The sequence below is a fragment of the Lissotriton helveticus genome, chromosome 6, assembly GCF_964261635.1.
Source record: "Lissotriton helveticus chromosome 6, aLisHel1.1, whole genome shotgun sequence".
NCBI classification, from domain to species: domain Eukaryota; kingdom Metazoa; phylum Chordata; class Amphibia; order Caudata; family Salamandridae; genus Lissotriton; species Lissotriton helveticus.
The window spans coordinates 1083585933-1083608226 of NC_136067.1; the positions used below are offsets into that span (position 1 = coordinate 1083585933).

The 22294-nt window shown below is 47.5% G+C and overlaps 1 protein-coding gene across 1 annotated transcript in view; it reads left to right on the forward strand.

Moving 5' to 3' along the window:
• NUP133 (nucleoporin 133) overlaps window positions 1–22294 on the forward strand; it is a 1231428-nt gene that overhangs the window by 543744 nt on the left and 665390 nt on the right. Inside the window, exon 13 of the mRNA XM_078648729.1 lies at window positions 14010–14173. Coding sequence (XP_078504855.1) covers window positions 14010–14173 — 164 coding nt within the window. The remainder of the gene's footprint in view (window positions 1–14009; window positions 14174–22294) is intronic.

Here is a 22294-nt window from a genome sequence, read left to right on the forward strand (position 1 = left end):
AGGTTATTTCATGTATTGTTCTTGTATTATAATAACCTGTTTTATATATAGTGTGTCATTCCATGCTTCTGTGTTCCTAAGTGCTGTAAGTAACAACCGTTACTGTTACCCAGTTGATTTATGTTCATCATCCTGGACCCAGAGAGCCAGGAGCTGTTCTGGAGGGACTTGCAGCACAGGCGCAACAGAGCCGGTTAGTGCCTGAGTCCTAATACTCTGGCTCAGTGACCCCAGACAGTTGCCCTCCTGTGTACTCCTGCCTCATGCCTTTGTACCCCAGCCTGATGTCTCCCAAGCGGGCTGTGAGCATTTGTTCATGATACCACATATTCTGTGTGACCCAGCCTCCCAATGGCGCCACTTCCTGTGCACCTGAGTGGCCGGTGCCTGCATGCCCGAGCCTGTGTTCTCCAGTGTTTGGTTCCCCCCGGCTCGTATGCATGCTCCTTCTACAACAGGCAGCGTGACCATCTGCCATGACTAGTTGGTACCACAGACTACATGCCTCCTGTATCAAAACCTTTGTGCAGTAATCGCATACATCGTAACCCGTGTGACCCGTGATACTGTCGTAGAGGGTTTTGTCAAAGCGTACACATCCCAAATGCCCACTTATGCCCCCCCCCACCCTCTATGAGCATAAAAAATGTGAGCTTCCGTGTTCTTCCGACCGTGTGCGTCTTTCGGAGTGTCATATGAAGCCTATTGTGGGCACTCGCATCCCAAAATTATGCATAACCAATGATATAGACGGTATGCACCAGAGTACCCGTCTGCATGGCACTATGATCTGCTTTAAATGTACGAGGCCCAGCTATGTATCAGAGTAGCCATTTTCAGTGCATGATTCCCGTAAGTTGCACCTGTGATTCCCTTACACCAGTTTCCTCTAGCACAGACTCAGTCCCACTTATTTACAGACAGTACAACGCATCCTTAAACTCGGACTGTTCAATGGGATATTTCCCTCTTTGTCCTGGCTGTGTGCCTTGTGCCACAGAGAATCTTATTCTCTGGCCCAAGACTAATATTATTATTATTATTTAGGAGCTTATAGAGCGCACAGTTACCCCCGACGGGGGTGTCTCAGCGCTTGGACAGGCGAAGGATGGGAGTACACTCAGTGGTTTTAGCGCTCGAGAAGAGCCAAGTCTTAAAGTCACAACGGAAGATAGATTCAGAATTGGTCAGCGGCAGAGGCAATCTTTTCCAAGTTTTGGCAGAGAACACCGCGAAAGCTCTGCCGCCCATTCTAGCGCGGCGAAAGCGGGGGTGACCAGGAGGCGCAGATGGTTGGATCTAAGAGCGCGGTTAGAGTGTGCATGCTTAAGCCAAGCTTTAAGGTACGACGGGCCCGTACCCTGTAGTGATCTAAAAAACAGAACCATTGTTTCGAATTGGATGCGTTTCGCCACTGGAAGCCAGTGAAGCTTCTTAAGGTATGGGGAGATCGAGTGGCAATGAGGAATATTGTATATCAGCCTAGCAGCCGCATTCTGAACAGTCTATAAACGTCTGATCAGGTACGCAGGGGCCCCTGCGTACAGACTGTTGCGTAGTCCAGATGTGAGGTGATCAGGGCGTGAACAATGGTCCTGCAAGAGTCCCGTGGGAGAAAGGGGAAACATTTTCGGAACACTATATGCTGTATTCTGTCAGACCCTATAATACTGTATCACTGACTGTGCCCCAAGATGTGATACCCGGTACTCCAGAATGTAGGGTGCCCTGTACCAGACTCCTGCACCATTGACTTAATGAACTCTTTATACTGCAGACTGCGTCCCAATCTGTTGTTCACATGGAGCATATTATTTTGTACATTAAATTATGTTTTGAATGTAACGATTTCTTTTGTTGAATGTCGCAGTTGCAAGTTGAAATAATGCTGTGGTTTAGGTAAACATTATTCCCACCCTTCTCACACATTACACAACATAGGTGAAGCTGGAAAACATTCAGCAGATCTTTCTTTTGAGCTTGCCCTTCGGCGCTTAAATGACGTATTGTATAACTTATGAAATCTCTTTAAAAATATATCCCACAGCCCAACATCACCTCAGAATCAAACGAGCATCACCTCAAAACAACTCCAGCTAAACAGAACTCAGCACCACCATAACACAAAATAAGCACCACCTAACACAACCGCAACACCACCACTCACCATGCCTCACTACCACCACCACATCATCACTAAGCACCACTATAGCATCACTCGGCACCACCACAACAACACTCATCACCACCTCAACATCACTAAGCACCACCTTAACTTTAGAACAGCCAGGAAGAAGTTGTTAGCATTGCGAAGACAAAAAAAAGACATTTTTGATGTTAATTCTTTTTTTAATTGGGTCATTCAGTTGTACATAATATCTTCTTGGTTATATACAAGGTAACAAAAATACTTATAGTACTTTTTAGGTCTCGCCTGGAATTAGCATCCGAAGGATGCATCCAGGCTGGAGACTTATAGCTGCCGGTCTCGGGGGAATGAGGGACAAAAGGGTGCCACGCGCTTCTCTGGAGCTGGATTTGACTGCGTGCACGCGCACCCACACTCACGCATGCGCACATACACACACTCACACATGCGCACATACACAGCCACACGCATACACAGCCACACGCATACACAGGCACACACACCCCACCCCCGTCGCCGCCGCACCTACACACACACTAGCGCACCTACACGCACACACAGAGACCCCCCCACACACACACCAGCGCATCTACACACACGCATACAAAGATCCCCCTCCCCCCGCCGCCATCGCACACATACAGAGCCCCCCCCGCCGCCGCACGCGCACACACACATGCCCCCCGCCCTCGCAGCTCAGCAACAAGGCGAAGCCCCACTCACCGGCTTCCTTGGTGCGGCAGCTCTCCTCTCATCGGCAGCTGCAGGGCTCCTCTATGCCGGTTACCACGGGTTCTCCCTCACTCCTGGGAGCCTCGTGGAAGGCGCCGGCAGCAGGACGCTTCCTCCCTCCATCTCAGGGCGAGTGCACCAGGGCGCAGGGTAGGCTCCTGCCTGCTCCGGTGCTCAAAACAGCCGCGGCTCTTCCGTGGGAGGCGGGGTAGGCTCCCGCCCTCCTACTTCCGGTTTCCGGTTGTCCCGCCCGGCCTGCCTGACTTCCTGGTCGCAGGCCGGCGGCGATGTTCAGTTGTCCCGGGCTGCGGCGGTGATGCAGGGGGACAGGTGCATTAACAACGGAGCTTCCTTACCGGTATCTGAACCCGCGCTCCGTACCGTGCGTTAACCCTCGGAGTACCGTGTGATAGTTAACACCTCTGTGCATTCTCCACACATATCTTTACAGCGAGAGCCTTACCCCGCAGAACTATCTCATACGCGGATAGGTGGGATAGCTGAGCGGGTGGAAGTCTCTACTGCAGGTTCGTTATTGTGGGCAACATCGTTTTTAACTCTTCTGCAGCCGATACAAAGAGTGACACCTTTATTTACAGTGCTAAGAAGCCGCAGGGGACAGGTTCAAATAAAAACACCAGTGCGTGTGCGCCGCGTGCACTTGGACGTGTTTATAGAGTGAGCGCTAAGGGTTACTGGCCACTTTACACAAGGGTGCAAAGGCGAGCAGGGCTGGATGCAGAAGGAAGGGGGGGGGAGGGGGGGCGGCACACTGAACCCTCGGTGCTGCTCTCCCGACCTCCTGTGCTGCTCCTTGGGTGTCTCTCCCCATCTCCGCCTCTTGCTTCTTCCCTCCCTGGCTCTTTCCTTCCTTCCCTCCGCTCCCTGCAGTGCCCCTTCCCCCCTCCTCTCAGCCTTTCCTATCCTGGTTCACGCATCCTGGAGCCTCTGAGCGCGAGTGATAAGATGTCCTTTCTGAGCGCGGCCGAAAGCACGAGTGGGAGTGCGGCCTCCAGGCCTCTGGGGGTGGGGGTGGGGGCAGGACCACAGGCTCTGTAGCACAGCCAGAGACAGGCACTGTACCCTAGATAGAGACCGGCACTGTACCCTGGATAGAGACGGGCACTGCACCAGAGCCAGGCACTGTACCACAGCCAGGCACTGTACCCCAGCCAGAGACTGGCACTTTACCACAGCTAGAGACAGGCACTGTACCACAGCCAGAGACAGGCACTGCACTACAGCCAGAGACAGGCACTGTACCACAGCCAGAGACAGGCACTGCACCAGAGACAGGCACTGCACCACAGCCAGACACATGCAATTTACCACAGCTAGAGACTGGCACTTAACCACAGCTAAAGAAAGGCACTGTACCCTAGATAGAGACAGACACTGTATCCTGCTACAAGCAGACACTGTACGTCAGCTAAATACAGGCACTGTACCATACACAGAGACAGGCACTTTACTCCAGCTAGAGACAGGCACTGTACCCTAGATAGAGACACTGTACCCTGGATAGAGACAGGCACTGTATACCAGCTAGAGACAGGCACTTTACTACAGCTAGAGACAGGCACTGTACCCCAGCTAGAGACAGGCACTGTACCACAGCCAGAGACAGAGACTGTACCACAGCCAGAGACAGGCACTGTAACACATTCTCAACTGGCCCACTTTACACGTAGTGTCTGATTACTACATATAGCAGAATGATTTCAGTGGATTGCACAAGTGCAGCACCTGGGTGGACCCCACAGACCTGTGTGCATATACAGTCTGATTTTTAAAAAAAACATTTTTTTGTTGTGGGTGTGTTGTCGTCCAGCTACATCTTGTGGCCCACAGGCTCATGTATTTGGAGTTTGATCTTTTCTTGGTTGTTTCTCTACAATTCCTGGACTAACCCCTAGAAGATATTCTATAACGGTTTGTTCAAATCATATTACTTTGGTTTGATTCCTGCCAAGTTTGGATGGACTCCTAAAGTAGACACTATATCTTGTTGTATATTACTAATTAGTATAGGTTTATAATTCACCACACTTATGTGGAAACAGAACACATACTGCAGCTGATGCAATACTTTACAATCAAAGGTAGCGCCTTCCCATCTGGGCAACTCCATATGCACCATAATCAATGGGGTAAAAAAATACATTTCACAAACCAGTCCGGACCACCTAAGATGGGAAGTATCTGTAGGTGTGATTGGCTCGCCTCATTCTTTATCGCATCCGTTCTTTGGCACAGCTAAATGCTTATAGTGCATGATCTGAGCAGTCTCTGCCATACAGGCAAGCCATCAAATCATTTCTCCCAAAGAGCTCACACACCATCCACCCATGCACCAGCATCTCATGCTTACCTGTTCTATCCCTCACTCCTTTTAGGTCTCGCTGGTACTGCATCCGAAGGATGCGTCCAGCTGGAGACTTATAGCTGCCCGTCCCGTATTTACAATGCAATAGGTCTCACTTTTGCGAGAGTTTAAGCTATTAGCATTGTAAATGACAATGCCTTTTATTTATGTTTAAAAGCAAAAACATAAATAAAAGGCATTGCCATTTACAATGCCAATAGCTCTAACTTTAATAATGCGAGACCTATTGCATTGCAATTGCTTGTTTAATTATAACTTTTCAACATGCTGCATAGCAGTACCACTGCTCTACAACATAGCTTAAAAACATTGGCAAAGCTGCTAGCTCTGGCTAAACACTTATAAGGACCCAAAGGCGAGACCTATTCGCTATGCCAATGCTTGTTATACCTTTCTCTTGATTCGAGTGATGGCAGCCTCATTAGCTTTTCCTATTGCACATCTGGAAGGCGTGACCATGAAATAGCCTCCCTAAAGTCTCATGAGATCAGGAACTAAAGTAGTGACAATCTGACATTTTTCCAACATGTCTTCTGTGTTTTTTTTTGGATGTCTTACACAGTTATTGTTGTTTATGCTTGTGGCTTGTAGAGAGCACCTCAGTTGCTCCTGCTCAACCCTTGTGCATCTCTATCCTTAAGGACACAGGCTATTCTCCGAATCTGGATGTGCGGGTGACCCTATTGCACTTTCCGGAAGTGTTGAGCTGCTTTTTCATGCCTCAGTATTTTCAGTCGCCACCCTTTCTAATCTTTTTATCTGTTCAATTCGAAAGTTGCTATGTAACTTCCATATAAACACTGCTCTTGCAAGATGGCTTCCATGTGTATACGTGTTTGTTCCCGTGACATTTCCTATGTTTTGTAACTAGCTTTTTTCCGAGCCACTGCGTTCCTCTCCAGTGGTTCGGTGAACCAAGATTGGTTGCTATTGTCATTTCTTCACCACCAATTCAACCCTATGAAGGCATGAGCTCACGGGGCTGGTACTGGCCAGTTCAGTTTATGCTGTACTCTATCCTGAGGTCGCCCACTGTGCACGGAAGGCTGGCACTATGAGACTCTTAGTGTGCATTGAGACAACTGCTTTGTCACCTCTGGGCAATTCTAAGATTAAAGCCTGGAGTATGAAGTGAGGGACATCTGCTGAACTTGGTGTTGCATTAGCAATATGGTTACTAAAAAAAGACAGTCAGGTTATTAGATGCTAGAGGGGAGGTTTTATTTTTATTTTTGGATGCGTATTATGATCAGCTACTTTTCTTCGGGCTAGAGCCAGTTAACATATTGATTGTGTTTGCTTTTTCTGGAAGAGCAAAGAAAACAATTCTGAGACATTATGCACACAAAAAAACACAAAACACTGTATGAAAGGGGAACTATGAAGCAGCAAGAGGTTTTATATTGGGCTAAATGTGTAATTTTTGCTAATCACTTGGTTCAAACCAGTGTGGACATGTGCCACATTTTCCAACCACTACTGCCAACTTAGAATGTAAGTCTTTTCAGAAAAGGTTTATATAGCATTTTCTTCAGAAATTAAACTTAATGTGAAAATCAAATGTGTTTTACTTGAACACTTAAGTTTTTTGCAAACCAAAGTCTGCCAAAGTAGTGATTGTTGTGAATAAAGTAACATATGCATGTGATGGAAACTATGATTTAAGTCTCACTGACATAACTACTGCTTCATTTATCAAATATGTTCACATATATATCACAGTTGCTCATCTTAGGTTTTGTGTACAGTCAGCTTTAGCTTTCTGTTTGCTAAATGCCTCTTGTAGACCATATCAAAAAAGTGCAATGGGCATTGTGCCAGCCCATGCCAGCCCATGGCTTTCCATTGGCTGGCTTTCTTGTAGCTCTCATTTGCTTGTTTCTTGTAGATTTCTTTCTTTCTCTTTTTGTGTTTCTCCTTCACTGGAGCATTTTCCTTTTGATTGGATGACTTGTATCCTTTTGCTGATCACATTCAGGGAACTTTTTTCTTTTGCTATTAGCATTCCATGTGGATGCATGTGTTTTGTTCCTTCTCTACACAATGTGTTTTCATTTTGTGTTGCATAGCACCCCAGAAACAGCCATCCTACGTGCTCCATGTTAGTCACTGTTTCCCACACCGTGTCCATTGCTTCGCCTAACCCTTTTTCAATTTATCCCTCTCAGCCTTCGCCATAAAATAAAATAATTTAATTTTTTTTACGTTTTCTGGGAAGCCCGGCAGCTGCCATATGCTGCTAGGCAATGCCTTTAAAAAAAATAATAATAATGAAAAGTGCTTTCTCACAAGTTTTTATTTTGTATTTTCCACTCTGGCATTTGTGATCTTGGAATGGTAAAAAAACAATGTCACCGGTTTCATTCTGTAGGGCCCACATTTTTAAAAGAAAGTTCTTTATTGATTTCTAGCACAGTATCGTTACATCAGCAGATATCGTTGACAAAATAATTGAAAAGCGATCTTATCTATATCGATCTTGTATGTCGTTAGAGCATTCAATATAATATTACGTACAGGTCAATTCATAACGGCATTATCATACAGTCCGTCTAAGTGATGCCAGTTAGTTTCCGTGTTGTTTGTGCTCGCCAATGAAAGAAAACACAGCAAATAAACTAACATATATCCTTAACAGGAATATAACAACCAAAGAAAAAGAGCTGCTCAGTGAAGGTCGTCCTAATTACCAACCCCTCTATCAAATACAATAGTGTCATGCCTCCCTCTATCAGCACGTTAGGGTGCAGGGAAAGTGAGGAAGGTGAGGGGCTCCAGAGAAGTAGGTAGCCCGCCGCATTCCATGCCTGTACCTATGCCCCAATAGTGCCCTTGTTTGTCTCGTCCTAGGGGTCATGATCCAAAAAAGCTAGCCATCACTTCCAGCTACAAGTATGCTATTGGTTTTCTGCTCAGTCCTCTATATTTCTTCAGCCTGTAATGCAGCACCTTTCTGCTATTGCTCGTGTTTCTACATCCGTCTGCCATTTGCTCTGTTGAGTGCCATGGGGGTGACTTCCAATGACACACGCTGTCTGCGGGCTATCCCAAGGGACAGGTTTATGAACTTATCACCCACTTTTTTCATCTGGCTGTTTTTTGTATAGGTCAAGAAGATATAGCTCTGGTGTACAGAACTGGCGACAATTTAAGGTTTGCTCCAGGTACGCAACCACCTGCATCCAGAAAGGCTCTGTGACTGGTCAACTCCACACCATGTGCAAAAAGCCAGCATCAACTAGTGCACACCTAGGGCAGCTCATGTCAGTGACGTGAAGCATAACATTCTGTCTGAGGTGTGAGATATGTACAGTGTAAATAATTAACTTGAGGAAATTTGATCCTTGTACTACAACTGAGCCTAAAAGAGCACTATAGTATCTGAACCACTCTTTTCCCATAAAAGCCCTTCCAAGCAGGGTCTCCCATTTGTCCTGCACAGTTGACAATTCAACAACTCTCATGGAAAGTGCCATTTCATAGAGTCAGCAGAGACTGTGGCATTCTCTGCCAAAGGTCAGCAGAGTCTGCTGTAGTTCATGAACAGACGGTTCCAGGGCCTCGCCCATGTGCCGCACTGCTATGGCCAGAGCTCCGTAGGCCAAAGATTGGGTATCCGGTAAGCCATTGTCGGTCTCCAGTTCCTCCAGCGCCCTAAAGGTGCCATCAGAGTAACAATCCCCAAGTGCCTCCACGTCTGCCTTCGTCCACACATTCAGTCACTGGGCAGTAAAATATCCTCCCCTGGCTTCCGTGAACTGCAACAGCGGTATCACCATGGCATTGAGTGGAACCAGCCCCACGTAGGGATAGGCCCCTCTCCAGCAGTTCTGTTACTCATAAAAGCCGGGGTCTGGAATTCTCGGCCATTTTGACCCCCAACAGTATGGTCAGCATGCCCGCTAAATACGGACTGTCCTGAGATCCCGCAGCTCAGCTATATGAAGCCCCCACAGCCAGCGGGCGACCCATTGCATCTGCGCCGCAAAATAATAAAGCTCAAAGTCTGGGACCCCAAGGCCCTGTTTGATAGTCAGTCTCTGGAGCGTACTTAGGGACACCCAGGTACTGTGACCAGCTCCACGAGTAAACCATTGTTGGCTTTAAACCATGCCTTCGGCACCCACATTGGTACATTGAAAAAGTGGTAAACAACTTGGTACAACATGACCATTTTAGTCAGTGCCATGAGTCATGATGAGAAGCTTCAGCGACCTCTAGAATGCTGCAGAGCCATGAAGAGGACGGAGCACTTCCCTAAAGTTACTCTCTCTAATGTCGCTGCCAGTATGATAGCAGAGTCTATATAACCTCACGGGTGATTAGCCGTGCCATACAAATCCAGATTGATTCTCATCCCCAAATACTGAAAGTGTCTCGGTTCTCACTGGAGTCCAATGTTTCTCACCTCTCTGGAGACTTCACCAGTGCAGAGGACACTGGGAAGGCTCAAACATTTGGTTGAAGACCAGAGACTCGTCTGAACTCCTCCAGAAGAGCCACGTTCCACGGGTTGCCCGTACCTGCGTCTCTCAGGAAGTGGAGCATATCGTCCACACAGAGCGAAATCACTTGTTCCTGGTCATGCAGTGAGATTCCACTCCCACTTTCCTCCGCCCACATTAAGCCTGTGAACGTCTCGACCGCCAGCGTGAACAGCTTGAGGGTAAGTGGACAGCCCTGTTTCAAACTGCGGCGGTCCCCAGTCGGGTCCAAGATTCACCTGCCAGTGCTCATACGGCCTCTCACATTTAGCATTTAGCGCAACCCACCAAGTCCATACCTCGCCCGGGCCATGACCGCTTGAAGATAAATGCACTGTCGCAAGTCGAAGGCTTCTCTTATTGCGAAAATACCAACGCTTCTGGGTACTGCTGTACAATGGTTTTATCAAGAACTCCCTACAAGTTCCTGATACTGTTGGAGATGTTGCGATTAGGGATAATACCATTCTGGTCCTCATGTACTAGGGCTGCTAGGTGAGGTTGGAGTATTTTCGCCAGGGCCTTGCTAAGGGTCGTATTGTCCAGGATGAGTATTGATAGGCAGATATGCATCGCATCCAGTGCATCTCCTGCTGGATTAGGGAAAGAGACTATGGGAGCCTCCCTAGTTGTCTCTGGAAGACCCCGCAGTCTAATGCTTTAGCATACATTTCAGCCAGCCGCGCGACCAATTGGGTGGCATAAGCCTGATAATGTTCAGCTGGGAGGTCATCCGTCCCAGGCGTTTTACTGCAGGCTAAGTCTTTAATGGCAGGCCTGATTTCAGGCTCCGCGTTGTGGGCACCTAATGCCTCTCTCCTCTGGCGGCAGCTGCAGAAGAGTCACCCGGCTCAAACAGAAGACACGCGTCTCTCCTGGTACCGGATTATCAGATCTTTACAGTTCCCTGTAATGTGCCGTGAATACAGCACGGATTTCAATTTGGGAGAATACCCTCTCCTGAGTCGGGCTGTCGGTTGCGTAATGTGTCTCCCCCTTTCCTCTGCCTGAATGAGCTATGCCAGCAGTGACTCGGCATGTCGCCCCGCTACATGTGCGAAATTGAGGTATTCTTTGCACCTCTGTGTGTTTCTTGCTTTCTTCCCTCAGGGCTGAAGGGACTCAGGGCAGCGCACCCCCTCAATTTTCTACGTGTTGGGTGGTCCCCTGTCACATAGTCGACTCAGCCTGCAGCGAGCGATCCACCCCAACTGACTGACTGAGGCAGTGCCCCTGGATAACGGCCTTAAAGGCATACCACTGCATGTTGGCATGGAAGGCCATATGGGAGTTATTGGCAAAATGGTCTACAATTACTCCAGCCTGGGGGAGTCTGAAAACAGGCTCGCGTAGGTAATTAGGGTTAACCCTCCAGGTTTGTATGGCTGAGAGGCGCCTCCCCCAGCACAGTTTGATCCTCAGAGGATTGTGATTAAACAGCGTGCATCCCAGGTATTCAGCCTGCCCAACCTGAAACGCTAGTACAGCTGTACTCCGCACAGTATCTATTCTCAAATGTAAATTGTGCTTAGGAGAGTAAAAAGAGTACTCCCTTTTTCCCAGTTTACGATCCGACCACACATCTCTGAGAGCCCAATTTTCTTACTATGTGCAGATACTCTGCGCAAGGCTCACCATAAGGGAATCAGCAAAGGGGGTTCCCAGCCTAATCCAGACAAATTCTCGCCTGGAAATAGAATACCCTGCCGTGAAAACCTGCCACCATGTAATCTCGGAAGATAGCTACATGGCCTGCCCAGTCTGAAGCCTGCGCACCTCCTGCGCTCTTTGAAGGATGAGGTCCCTGTCCCAGTAGCTCAGTAGACGAGCCACCATGAGGCAAAAGGGTGGCCCAGGCAGCGGCCTAAGAGGGACCCTGTGTGCCCTCTCTAAGGCAAAGAATGTTGATAGGGCCTGTGGCATTACCTCCTTTGCCAACCAGTTCTCAAGGAAGGCCAAAATCTCTTCTCCTTTCATTTTCTTAGGTAGTCTCACTATCTGCACAATATTGTGGCAGCTGCAGCCCCTCGCCCGACGATCCATCAAGTCCACGCGACGTAGCAGGTCTCTCACCTTGGCCTGCAATCTCTTAACAGTAGGGCCCACCTCCTGTAGGGCTTCAGAGTTGCATTTCACTTGGTCTGCTAACCTGCTGTGGTCACCCCAGAGCACACCCAGGTCAATAGATACTTTATAAATGTTTCCCTCCAGCACTTCCTGAATGGCATTCATTGCATTCAGAATCAAGTCTAATTTGTCTGTGGAGTCGAGGTTCTCATAGGGCTCGACTCCCTGCGCCAGGCAAGAGGTCCCGGGTGTTCACCCATCACATTGTCTCTGCTTCTCTTAGTGTGCCCCATGCATATACTCCACTGATGTTCCCAACCGTCCGTGGGGGCAATGAATGTAAATCCCAGATGCTCAACAGGGAGGCTACAGCAGTCAAAACTCTGTATGCCCTCAGAGTCCGGGAGAAGGGGCCCTCACCTAGGCAAGCCCACCCCCCACTATGTTGTCTGCTCATTAATGGGACCTTCCCATCGGAAGGGGCTTTAGGTTCTCTTCTCTGATCATTGTGTCCATTCCACAGGGAGGGTTGGGGGGGGTGGGAAGATTTGCAGCAAACATACATTGGTCCCCCATCTCTATTTCTATATGAGGAGGCAGCCCTTCTCACCAGCAGGCCGACGCAGAGGTCTGTCCACTTAGGGGCCGACCAGAGAGACCGCTGCCGACCAGTGCCACCAGTGTCTGCAGTCTCAGTGTCTTCCTCAGTCCGAGGTGCATCCTGCAGCCCAACGTTGTGTTGCTTTACCCTGGGTAGTTGTCCCTTTTTTGCAGGATAGGCCTCATGCAGCCCTCAAGGCGCCCCCATGCACTTCCAGGGCCCGACACCACCGCTGGGAGGCCAGGGATCACCCAGCAGCTCTTCACCCCTCCACAGCCAAGAGAGGAGTCCGGCACAGGCAAGGGCTGCATGCAGCCTGGGAATGGCACTCGCTGGCGACTGTGGTACTCTGGCTGCTGCACCGGGAACCCAAGTCTCGTTCAGGCGTCCACCCTCTGGCTTAAGGTGCCACTGCGCCCGCCATCTTCTCCGAGTCCACGAGGCTCAGTCACCCCCACTTCGCCGGCATTGGGCCTTGCAGCGCACTACTCTGTGCCAGCAGCAGTCAGAAAGCCAAGTGGGTGTCTTATGGGCACGGCTTCAGCTCCTAATGGCAGGACGTCACGGGATGGTCGGTGCCAGAGCACAGAAATATGCGGCCATCTTGTGCGCCGCTTGGCCACACCCCCATTCTGTAGGGTCTGTATACATGGTGATGCATGCAGACTCAAATGTCATCTCGTATATGCACTCGTGCGAAATAACGCAGCCACTGGCAATGTCATGATGCGCGTGCATGCCTTTTCTTTAATTTTCTTTTAGGCCAGTGCTGCAGAGCATCCCCAAAAAGTATTGACAAAGCCAATAGGTCCCAAAAGGTGAATCCTATTGAGTTTGCCAATGTTTGCTCGTTTAATCTTGGCACACACATTAACCACTTGTACTACTGCAGGCTTGTCCTGCTCACTCTCAGAACACCTAGCAACTGCCTGTAGCCCGAAGGTTCCTGCTGCTCACTCTGAGGATGAATAATAGCATTCGTCCTGCAGCTAGATGCTATTCTTCAGGATGGCTAGCCCTGACAAAGCCAATATGTTTGACTCTAATTTGCAAACAGATGCAAATAGCATTTGTACATTCCTGTGCTTGGATTTCTGAGCTCATTAAAGCCAGACCTGTTGGCTTTGCAAGTTCTTGCTTTTGTTTTCAACTTGTGCTGCAGGGTGCTGTAGTTATATAACATTAGATGTAAAAGAGAGAGCATGTATTGAATGTTGACGTCATTATGACTGCAATGTTGGAACTGTTTCAGCCCATGCTTTCTTTATCAGAAATGGTTAAATCAGCACAAATACGAAAAATGGGTATTTATTCTAATACAGAATTTTATTTTTCGTTTTGGGGAATTAGGCAGAAAAGAGTAACGTATATGTTATCTTCTATATTCTCAACTTTGTGTTTGCTTTTTGGCTTCGAGGGTAATCATGTGACATGTTCTATGGAGAAGCATTTGTTGCCCATAGGCTTTAGTAATTAAAGACGATAATGAAACTTTAGTTGTTTGAAAATGTATTTCAGAAATGAAGTTATCAGTTATTTGGTATGTTGATACACTACTGATGTTGACTATACTGTAATACTTTTTTGTAGGAAAGATTTATTGAACGCACAAAGCATGGTGGAGGAACTCTTCCCGGTAGATCCAGATTTTGATTCAGATTTGGAACTGGACATGGCTGTGGCACAAATAAGTGTAGATTTGGTTGATGACTACCCTGCATTGGATCCCCGATGGGCTGAATCTGTGCCTGATGGTAAGAGTAAATGATAATATTGTGTACTGAGGGGGTGGGGGTCCTGATGGATACAAGGATATTTTCCAGTTCCTTGGAGCAGAGATCGAAAAGGGCTGCTGTCATGTTTTCACTTTTTTACACTTCTTAGTCTGCAGTCGGATGGCGTCCTGGCTGTGTGGTGCCAAGAACCCCCAGAGCGGGTTAGCTTGTCTGCAAGATAAGCAAGTGTGCTGGTTGTGATGGCTTTGTTAATAAGGCAGCTGGTTTAGAAGATGGTTCTGACTGGCAAGAGGAGCCAGTGGAGTTCCATCAGGATAGGGCGATATCATATTTTTGTTCAGGCCCTGTATTAGACTTGCTGCAGCTTGTAGAATGCCTCTAAGGGTTGTCAAAGTGAGACCTGAGAGGCCATGGGGTAGGGCATTACCACCATCCAAATGCAAGAGTATGAGAGCCTGAACAACAGTCGTTTTCTGGAAGAAACTGATTTTCATTAGAAGAGAGAGGTGGTACCAGGTTGCCTTTGTTCTTTTGGCAATGTGTTCCTTGAGGGTGAAGTTGGTGTCCATGTTGAGTCCAAGTGAAATAGCATTTGGTGAAAGTTGGGGTTTGAAGCCGTCAAGGTTTATGTCTTTGAGCCAGCTTGTACTATATTTTATTTCTTTTTCTTAATAAACCAAATAACAGGAATTCTGTTTTTGTTGGATTGAGCATCAGGTAGGTGCTGGACATCGAGATGTAAATGATGTGCAAGCAGTCGTTGAGGCGTTGGATGTGTAAAGCGAAGGTGACCTTCAAGTAGAGTTATGTATCATTGATATATTGGTGAATCTTGATGCTTTTATCTGTGAGTAGAACACCAAGCGGCTCCATGTAAATGATGAAGATGGCAGGAGACAGTATGGAACCTTGGGGGGGTTCCACAGGTGATAGGGATCTTTTCTAACCTAGAGTTGCCAATGTGAATAAAAACTGATGTCGGTTGGAAAGATAGGGGAAAGACCAGTAATGAACATTGTTGGTGAATCCCATTTGAGACTCTAGGGTGCATATGAGGGTGGGAAGCATCAATGACAGCTGAGAGGCCCTTAGAGGTCTAGCAATGTGAGGAGGAATGGGTCAGCTTTATTTGTGTTCAAGAAAGCATTGTTTACGATGATAAGGTAGGGCTTTGAAAGCTGACCATTGCAGGATTCTTCAGGAAGGGGTTGGTGGGAGAGATGAAACAGGCTTGGTGTCATCGATGTAGGAAATTGAACTACTGGTTGAGGCGGGGGGAAACCTACTCGAGAAAACCGCAAATTAACCTGTTCTCAACCCTCTTGTAGCTTGGCACAAAGCAGTCCGACTAAAGTTAGAGGCAATGTACAAAGTACGTCTCTTCCAGGGGATACACATCAATAGTCATAAGCACTGAATAATCCCTGCCCACATGCGGGACCCCAGAGCATATATAAAAATACATATATATGTGTATGTTTAGAACCACAAGTACATAGTACTTCCAAAACCTACATACATACATGTATATATACATACATATTCAGCCTATTATAGATCCAATAGACTAAAATGCCAAAATTACATGGATTTCTATTGCAAGAAAATAATATCACATGTAAATAGTGTAATAGAGAACATCTGCTGCAGTTGTGTTCCACAACAACCCTTTATTTTCATAACAGAAAAACAAGTAATAGTAGGCAACTTGTTTTTAGGCTGCATAGATGAACAACATCACAGTATAATAAAAAACTGTCACCTTGCCTTTAAGGCTTCGGAGAACCTGGACTCCATGCTTTTAAGACCTCCAGGAGCCCTCTGCTCTCATCAGGCACCACAGGTGACAGGTCAGTTCTTTTTTCCGGCTCTTTGAGTGAGGATCCTGGAGCTTGAGCTTGAGTTTTTTTTCACCATTTGTAGTCAGAAATTGGATTTTTACAACTTTATTCGACATTTGCCTGTGCCAGTATTATTTTCTGACAATTTAACAATCTTTTTATATCAGAAATGCAAGCTTTATTCAACAAATGTCCTTCCTGTGGGAAGAAAATGGCTAAATCTGACCCTCACTCTGTGTGTATTGTGTTTCTGCCATCCTCACACAATCCACAGAAGTGTTACTACGGCCAGCAATTTTCCAAGATAACTCTGCGTGACAGAGAGAAGATCCGACTTCATGCGTCAATGGAGAGAGGAAAGTCTAAAAGTAGCCTTGAGAGTAATCCTAAAAAGTCCTCCTCTTGTTGTGTTTCTATCTAGGACCCTAATGCGATATTCCCGATTTATGCCCTTATATGGCTATAATAAATAATATCCTTATAAAGGCATAAGAATCATATCCATATTTAGTAATAGCCCATGCAGTCCAAATACGGCAAGGCTACTCCCCTAGACTCCTAGAAAGTACAACGCGTTCTTTAAACAAACCAAACCTCCAGCAACCTGGGAATTCCCCATGCTTTTGTTTTGATTTGTCCTAGAACTCCTGCGAACACTGAAAGAACGGCCAGTTCTTAGTGACATCTTTTATTGACGTCTTATGTCCAACCTTACGTCAAACCCGGCACCTTTCAGGTATAAATATACCAACAGTTGCCTTAAGCAAACACACGGTGCTTTGGAGCAGAGCGGCTATCTACTTGCCCGAGAGCCCAGCTGATGCGAGAGCCCACGGACACCGCCCCTCCCTTTTGACGCACTGAGAAAGACGCTGTCTTTTTCTCCAGCCGAGAAAATCCAGCTCGGGTGTTTCAAGCCGCCCTTGCGGGTTGCTGGGATATCGAGTCCTGAGAGAGATACCAGACCTCCTGCTTTCTATTACCCAGGTACGGAGCTGACTAAACCCTTGAGAGATTTCTTGATTCAGATTCTTGGCAAAAACCAACTTAACTTAAACTGCAACTTACTTACTCCTTCCAACGTATTAGGCTTAGGTCAGGTACACCGGGGTAGGCGTATCTTATAAGCACCAGTTGAGTATGTTAGTCAATGTTTTTATGTATGTATATATTTTATCCATTTTAAAGTATCATATGGCTAAGAAACCATATCAATGCTTTTACAGTATTATTTCATAATACTCCTTTTACTGTACGCACTTTACTTCATGATAAGTATTGCAATAGTGGCAATTCATTTCTCTTGCATTAGAAAGAAGACTGCTCAATAAATAACACCTTTTATTGAAAACGCCTGTCTCTCTATTTCTCTGCACTCTGGTGAAACTAAGTATGCACGATTGACTGAGTTAAATAGCTGTCTATTGTTTTCACACGACTCTAGAGATACACTCTTATTCTGAGGGAGCAAAGTTGTCATGTTAGATGGTTGTCAGAAGCTAATCCCTTCTTGTCTATCCAGGGAAGTTAAACTCCTCCTTGTTTATTCGAGAAAGTTTCTAGTGACCTCTGAGCTAGCTGGCAAAACTAATTAAGTCTAATATAGTCAGTAGAGACCTAGTCGACCTCAGTCCTAAGTCTACACTGCTGTTTATATTATTCCAATGCGCAGAGCCTATTGGGAATATAGGAACTACACTACACTCTCATGGAAAACAGAAAAGGTGTTGATCTGCTTCCCCAGCTTCCAAAAAAAAGCAGATTCCAGGTTGCTTGCCGTCCGCGTCGAAATCGGCGTCAGAAAAACGAGTAAGTCACTCTACGACGTCGAGGGACAGATCGCCGTCGAAGTGATGAGAACCTCTGTCAACATCGAGGCATACTTCGGGCTAAAGTATATGGGTGACGATAGACTGAAGTAGACGTTGAAACACCGGTCAACTGTAAGACACCGGTCAACGTCGAGATTTCTGCCTCCTTCACGAAGGTCTGCATCGAGAGGATCAACGACGAGAGCACCCTCTCAGACCCACTGATGGTCGGCGTTGAGAGCAATATCACCGTCGAAGAAGTCTACATCGAAGATGCCGCGCACCTACCTGCATTCTACGTCGAGAAGGCTGTCACAGTTGCCGTCGAAGAGACTGACGTCAAGGGCATCACCGCATAGACACGAAACCTCAAGTGTGTATCCACAGCAGCAGTCGACGTCGGTGGTGGCATTATCCGGGTCGTCATTGAGGGAGAGAATTCTCGCCACTGCAAGAGACGTACCAGAGAAGCCAAGATCAACGTCGAGAACAATGCGGTCGACGCCGAGAGAAGTGTCATCTTCTCTTTGTATCAACATTATACAGATCACACCGGAGGGATTTCCGGCTCCGGAAGAAAAGTCTCCTTTTAATATGTTTCCAAGATGGCTAAAAGACATACAACGCTGAAAAGTCCCGCCTAGAGTACTGGGCTTGGAATTCTCCAAATCTCTTTCGCCATCAAGAGTCTCTGGGGACCCCCTCCATGCAGGTCTCCAAGAAGATCTAGGTCCCCAGCAACACGGCGTTCAGGATTATTTTATTATTTATTTATTTTTATCAAGAAGGTACTGAACGATCTTGCCGTTCTCCTACACCTAAAAGATGACTTAGATCTCCATCTACCACGTCTACAAGGTCTTCCATTAGGGATTATCCACCTACTTTATCTGCGACACCGCCATCTAGGGTGTCCCCGATTGACGATATCGGAACTTTCAATGAAGTTCTCTGCTGTGAAAATACTCATTTCTCCCTACATCTCTCCCCGGAGAAAACTCTGTCGGGTCTTTTAATATACCGACCCCCGGGCCCACTCGGACAGTTCCCTAACTCCCTGGTGGAGACTGCCACCTCCCTAGCCTGTCTAGCTTCCAACTTTACAGTGCTAGGAGACCTTAACATTCACTTCGATGACCTAGGGAACAAAATAGCTGGAGACCTCAAAGAAGACCTAGCAGCACTCAGCCTCTCCTTGAAAAATTCTCATTCCACCCATAACAAGGGCCATCTCCTGGACCCTATCTTTTCAAACATCCCGGAACACACCTCATCCACACCCCTACCTTTCCCCTGGACAGATCACCACCTTATCCTCCTCAAACTTCCAATCTTCACCAAAATAATCCATAGCCTTCCTCCACAAGCACCCGCTCGCCTGTGGCACAAACTTGACACGGACGCCTGGACTAGCCAGCTGATAGCCTCCACCCCCCCCTGAACCCAGACCCCTCACTAGCAGACATCCAAATCCGAGATTGGATAGAATCATCCCTGGACGCTGTTCTCCCCCTCAAACAGCTCCCCGGTAAGAGGGGGTCATTTAAGTCTCCCTGGTTTACTCCGGAATTGCGCGAACTACGGAAAAAGTGCAAAAGACTTGAACAACTTTGGAGGAAAGATTGGACGTCAAACTGCAAAGATACCTATAAATCGTCCATGAAGCAATACAAAACCCTTATTAAAAATACGCAAGCTACCTACTACGAAGGGAACATCCTAGCGCCTCCAATTCCTCGAAGGAGACCTACCGCATAGTAAAATCGCTTATGAAAGTTCCCGAACCGCAGCCAGCCGCGGATCCCACCGGCGCCAGATGTACCCAACTCGCTGAGTTCTTTTCATCCAAAATTCTCAAGATCATAAAGACCTTCCCCAAACCCCACCCCCCAACTGTGACCTGCCATCAGAACCCACCGATCAAGACGTCCCCGTCTTGAAGGCCTTCCTCCCCATCTCCATCGAGAGGTTGGTGGCCACTCTCAACCATGTGAAGAGTGGCTCCCCGGATGATCCAGCCCCCATGGGCAAACTGAAACTGGTAACCCCTACAATATCCCCTCTTCTCACCAGGTTGATAAACGCCTCCCTCTCCTGCGGGACAGTCCCTGTCAACTGGAAAAGTGCGACAGTACGGGCAAAAAACCCAATCTAGACCCACTCGACCCCTCAAACTTCAGACCCATCTCCCTCCTTCCAGGCATTAGCAAAATGGCGGAAAGAATTGTAAATGAACAGCTCTCAATATTTCTAGAGACCAACAACCTCCTTCGCCACTCCCAGACAGGGTCCAGACCAGGACAGGGGACTGACACCGCCCTCCTGGCTGTAACAGAGGAGACGAGGTCCATCCTGGACGCAGGGGAATCAGTGGCAGTGATCCTCCTGGACCTAAGCGCCGCCTTCGATACGGTGGACCACACCATCCTCCTCCAAAAAATCGGCATCACTGGGACTGCCTTGGCCTGGTTAAAATCATTCTTGGAACATAGGACCTTCCAAGTAGACGACAGCTACGGTTGCTCCAAAGCTCTCCCTCTGAACTGTGGGGTTCCACAGGGATCTTCCCTGAGCCCCACCCTTTTTAATGTTTACATGGCCCCTTTGGATGACATTGCCTCACCATTCGGCATAAAGGTGGTCATGTACGCCGACGACACACAACTAGTCATCTCCATCAACCAGGCAGATCAATCCATGGAGAACTTAGTCTCATGTCTGCATAACATTTCCAAGTGGATGAGTGACTCCAGACTCGAACTTAACTGAGAGAAATCTGAAATCATGCTCCTGGGCGACCCAAATAAACTTCCCAAAACCCTTGCCTGGCCATCCAGCATGGGCACCCCTCCCACACCAAAACAAGAAATCAAGAGCTTAGGCTTTTGGCTCGACCAGGACCTCAGCTTCAGGGCCCAAGCAAGAAAGACAGCCGGCACCTGCTTTGGGCTCATGCGAGCAGCCCGGAAGATCCTCCCCCTCATTCCCCCCCAGTCTAGGAAAATTCTGATCCAGGGCCTCATCTTATCGAGGCTAGACTACGGAAACGCCCTGTACCTGGGCGCTCCAGTAGCTGTGATTAAAAAACTTCAGCATGCCCAGAATGCCACAGCAAGGCTACTCACTGGGACGAATTCAAGGTGCTCGGCTAAACCCGCCCTCAAGGCACTTCATTGGCTCCCCATTCAGGAGCGTATCACCTTTAAAGCCCTATGCATCTCTCATAAAATCTTACAGGGTAAAGGCCCACCCATACTAAGACCACTCATCAATCCCCACAGATCCACCAGACAGCTCAAGTCGGATTCCCTATTTTTGGCCAGCGTCCCCAGAATAAGAAGAGCACGCACGGGCGGTCGCCGATTTGCTTACAACGCCCCTAAGCTCTGGAACAGCCTCCCCATTAGCATCCGCAAAGAAAACAACCTGCTCTCATTCCGCAGACTACTGAAAACCTGGCTGTTCCCCCAATAATCCTTCCCCAGGAGCACTATTAGGCCGTTCACTATAGCGCTGGGACGCCCGAGGGTAGCTACGCGCTCTATAAATCCGTAATCAAAATCAAAATCAAATCAGGGTTACCAACAAGTGAAATATCAATATGTCTGTACCTCCAGTTTTAATGGCCGTCATATTCGAAACCCTTCACCATAGGTCGTTGGCAAGGCCTCTACTTCCTTTGGTTCCAGGTCTGCTAGAGCCAGCAATGCAGACCCTCCTGACTCCGGCCACAGTGGGTTCAGCTCCCACAAAGGTTTCCTAAAAAAATAAAGCTCAAGAACAGGACCCATTTTTCTTCATGCAGCCCCACCTCCAGACTCGGTCATAGTGGCTGCAGCCAGAGAGGCACACTCTTTATGTAAACAAATGTGCAATACATCTGCGTCGGTATTGAAGGTGGCTAGTGCTTCCGCCCTGCTGGGATTTATTCTCATTATTTTCTGGTGCAGAAAAGAGGTCCTACCAGAGAATACAGACCAATACTCTACTTGAGACTTTTAAACAAATACATTCTCATAGAGAAGTTTCGAATGTTGGCGCTACATCAAATATTCCCTCAACTTCATCAGGGGGACTGGAGGTGTGCTATAGACCTACAGGACGCATACTTTCATGTATCCAGTGTCCAAAAAACATAGCAAATTTCTACGGTTTCAAGTGTCATCCCAACATTTTCAGTTAAAGGTTCTCCCATTCGGGCTCAAATTAACTCCCCGAACGTTTTCAAAATGCATGGCAGTGGTGGTAGCGTTCCTTCGCAAGCGAAAGATATTCATATATCCTTATCTGGACAACTGGCTCCTGAAGAGCTAGTCACCTGCTCTGCTTCAGACTCATCTCTTGTGCTGTCTACAACTACTGAACAGGATGTGTCTTCAAGTCAGCTTCAAGAAATCAATCTTCAACCCAACACAGAAGATCCACTACCTGGATGCCTCTCTGGATACCGCAAAAGCAACCGTGTGTCCTTCGGAGGAGAAGTTATC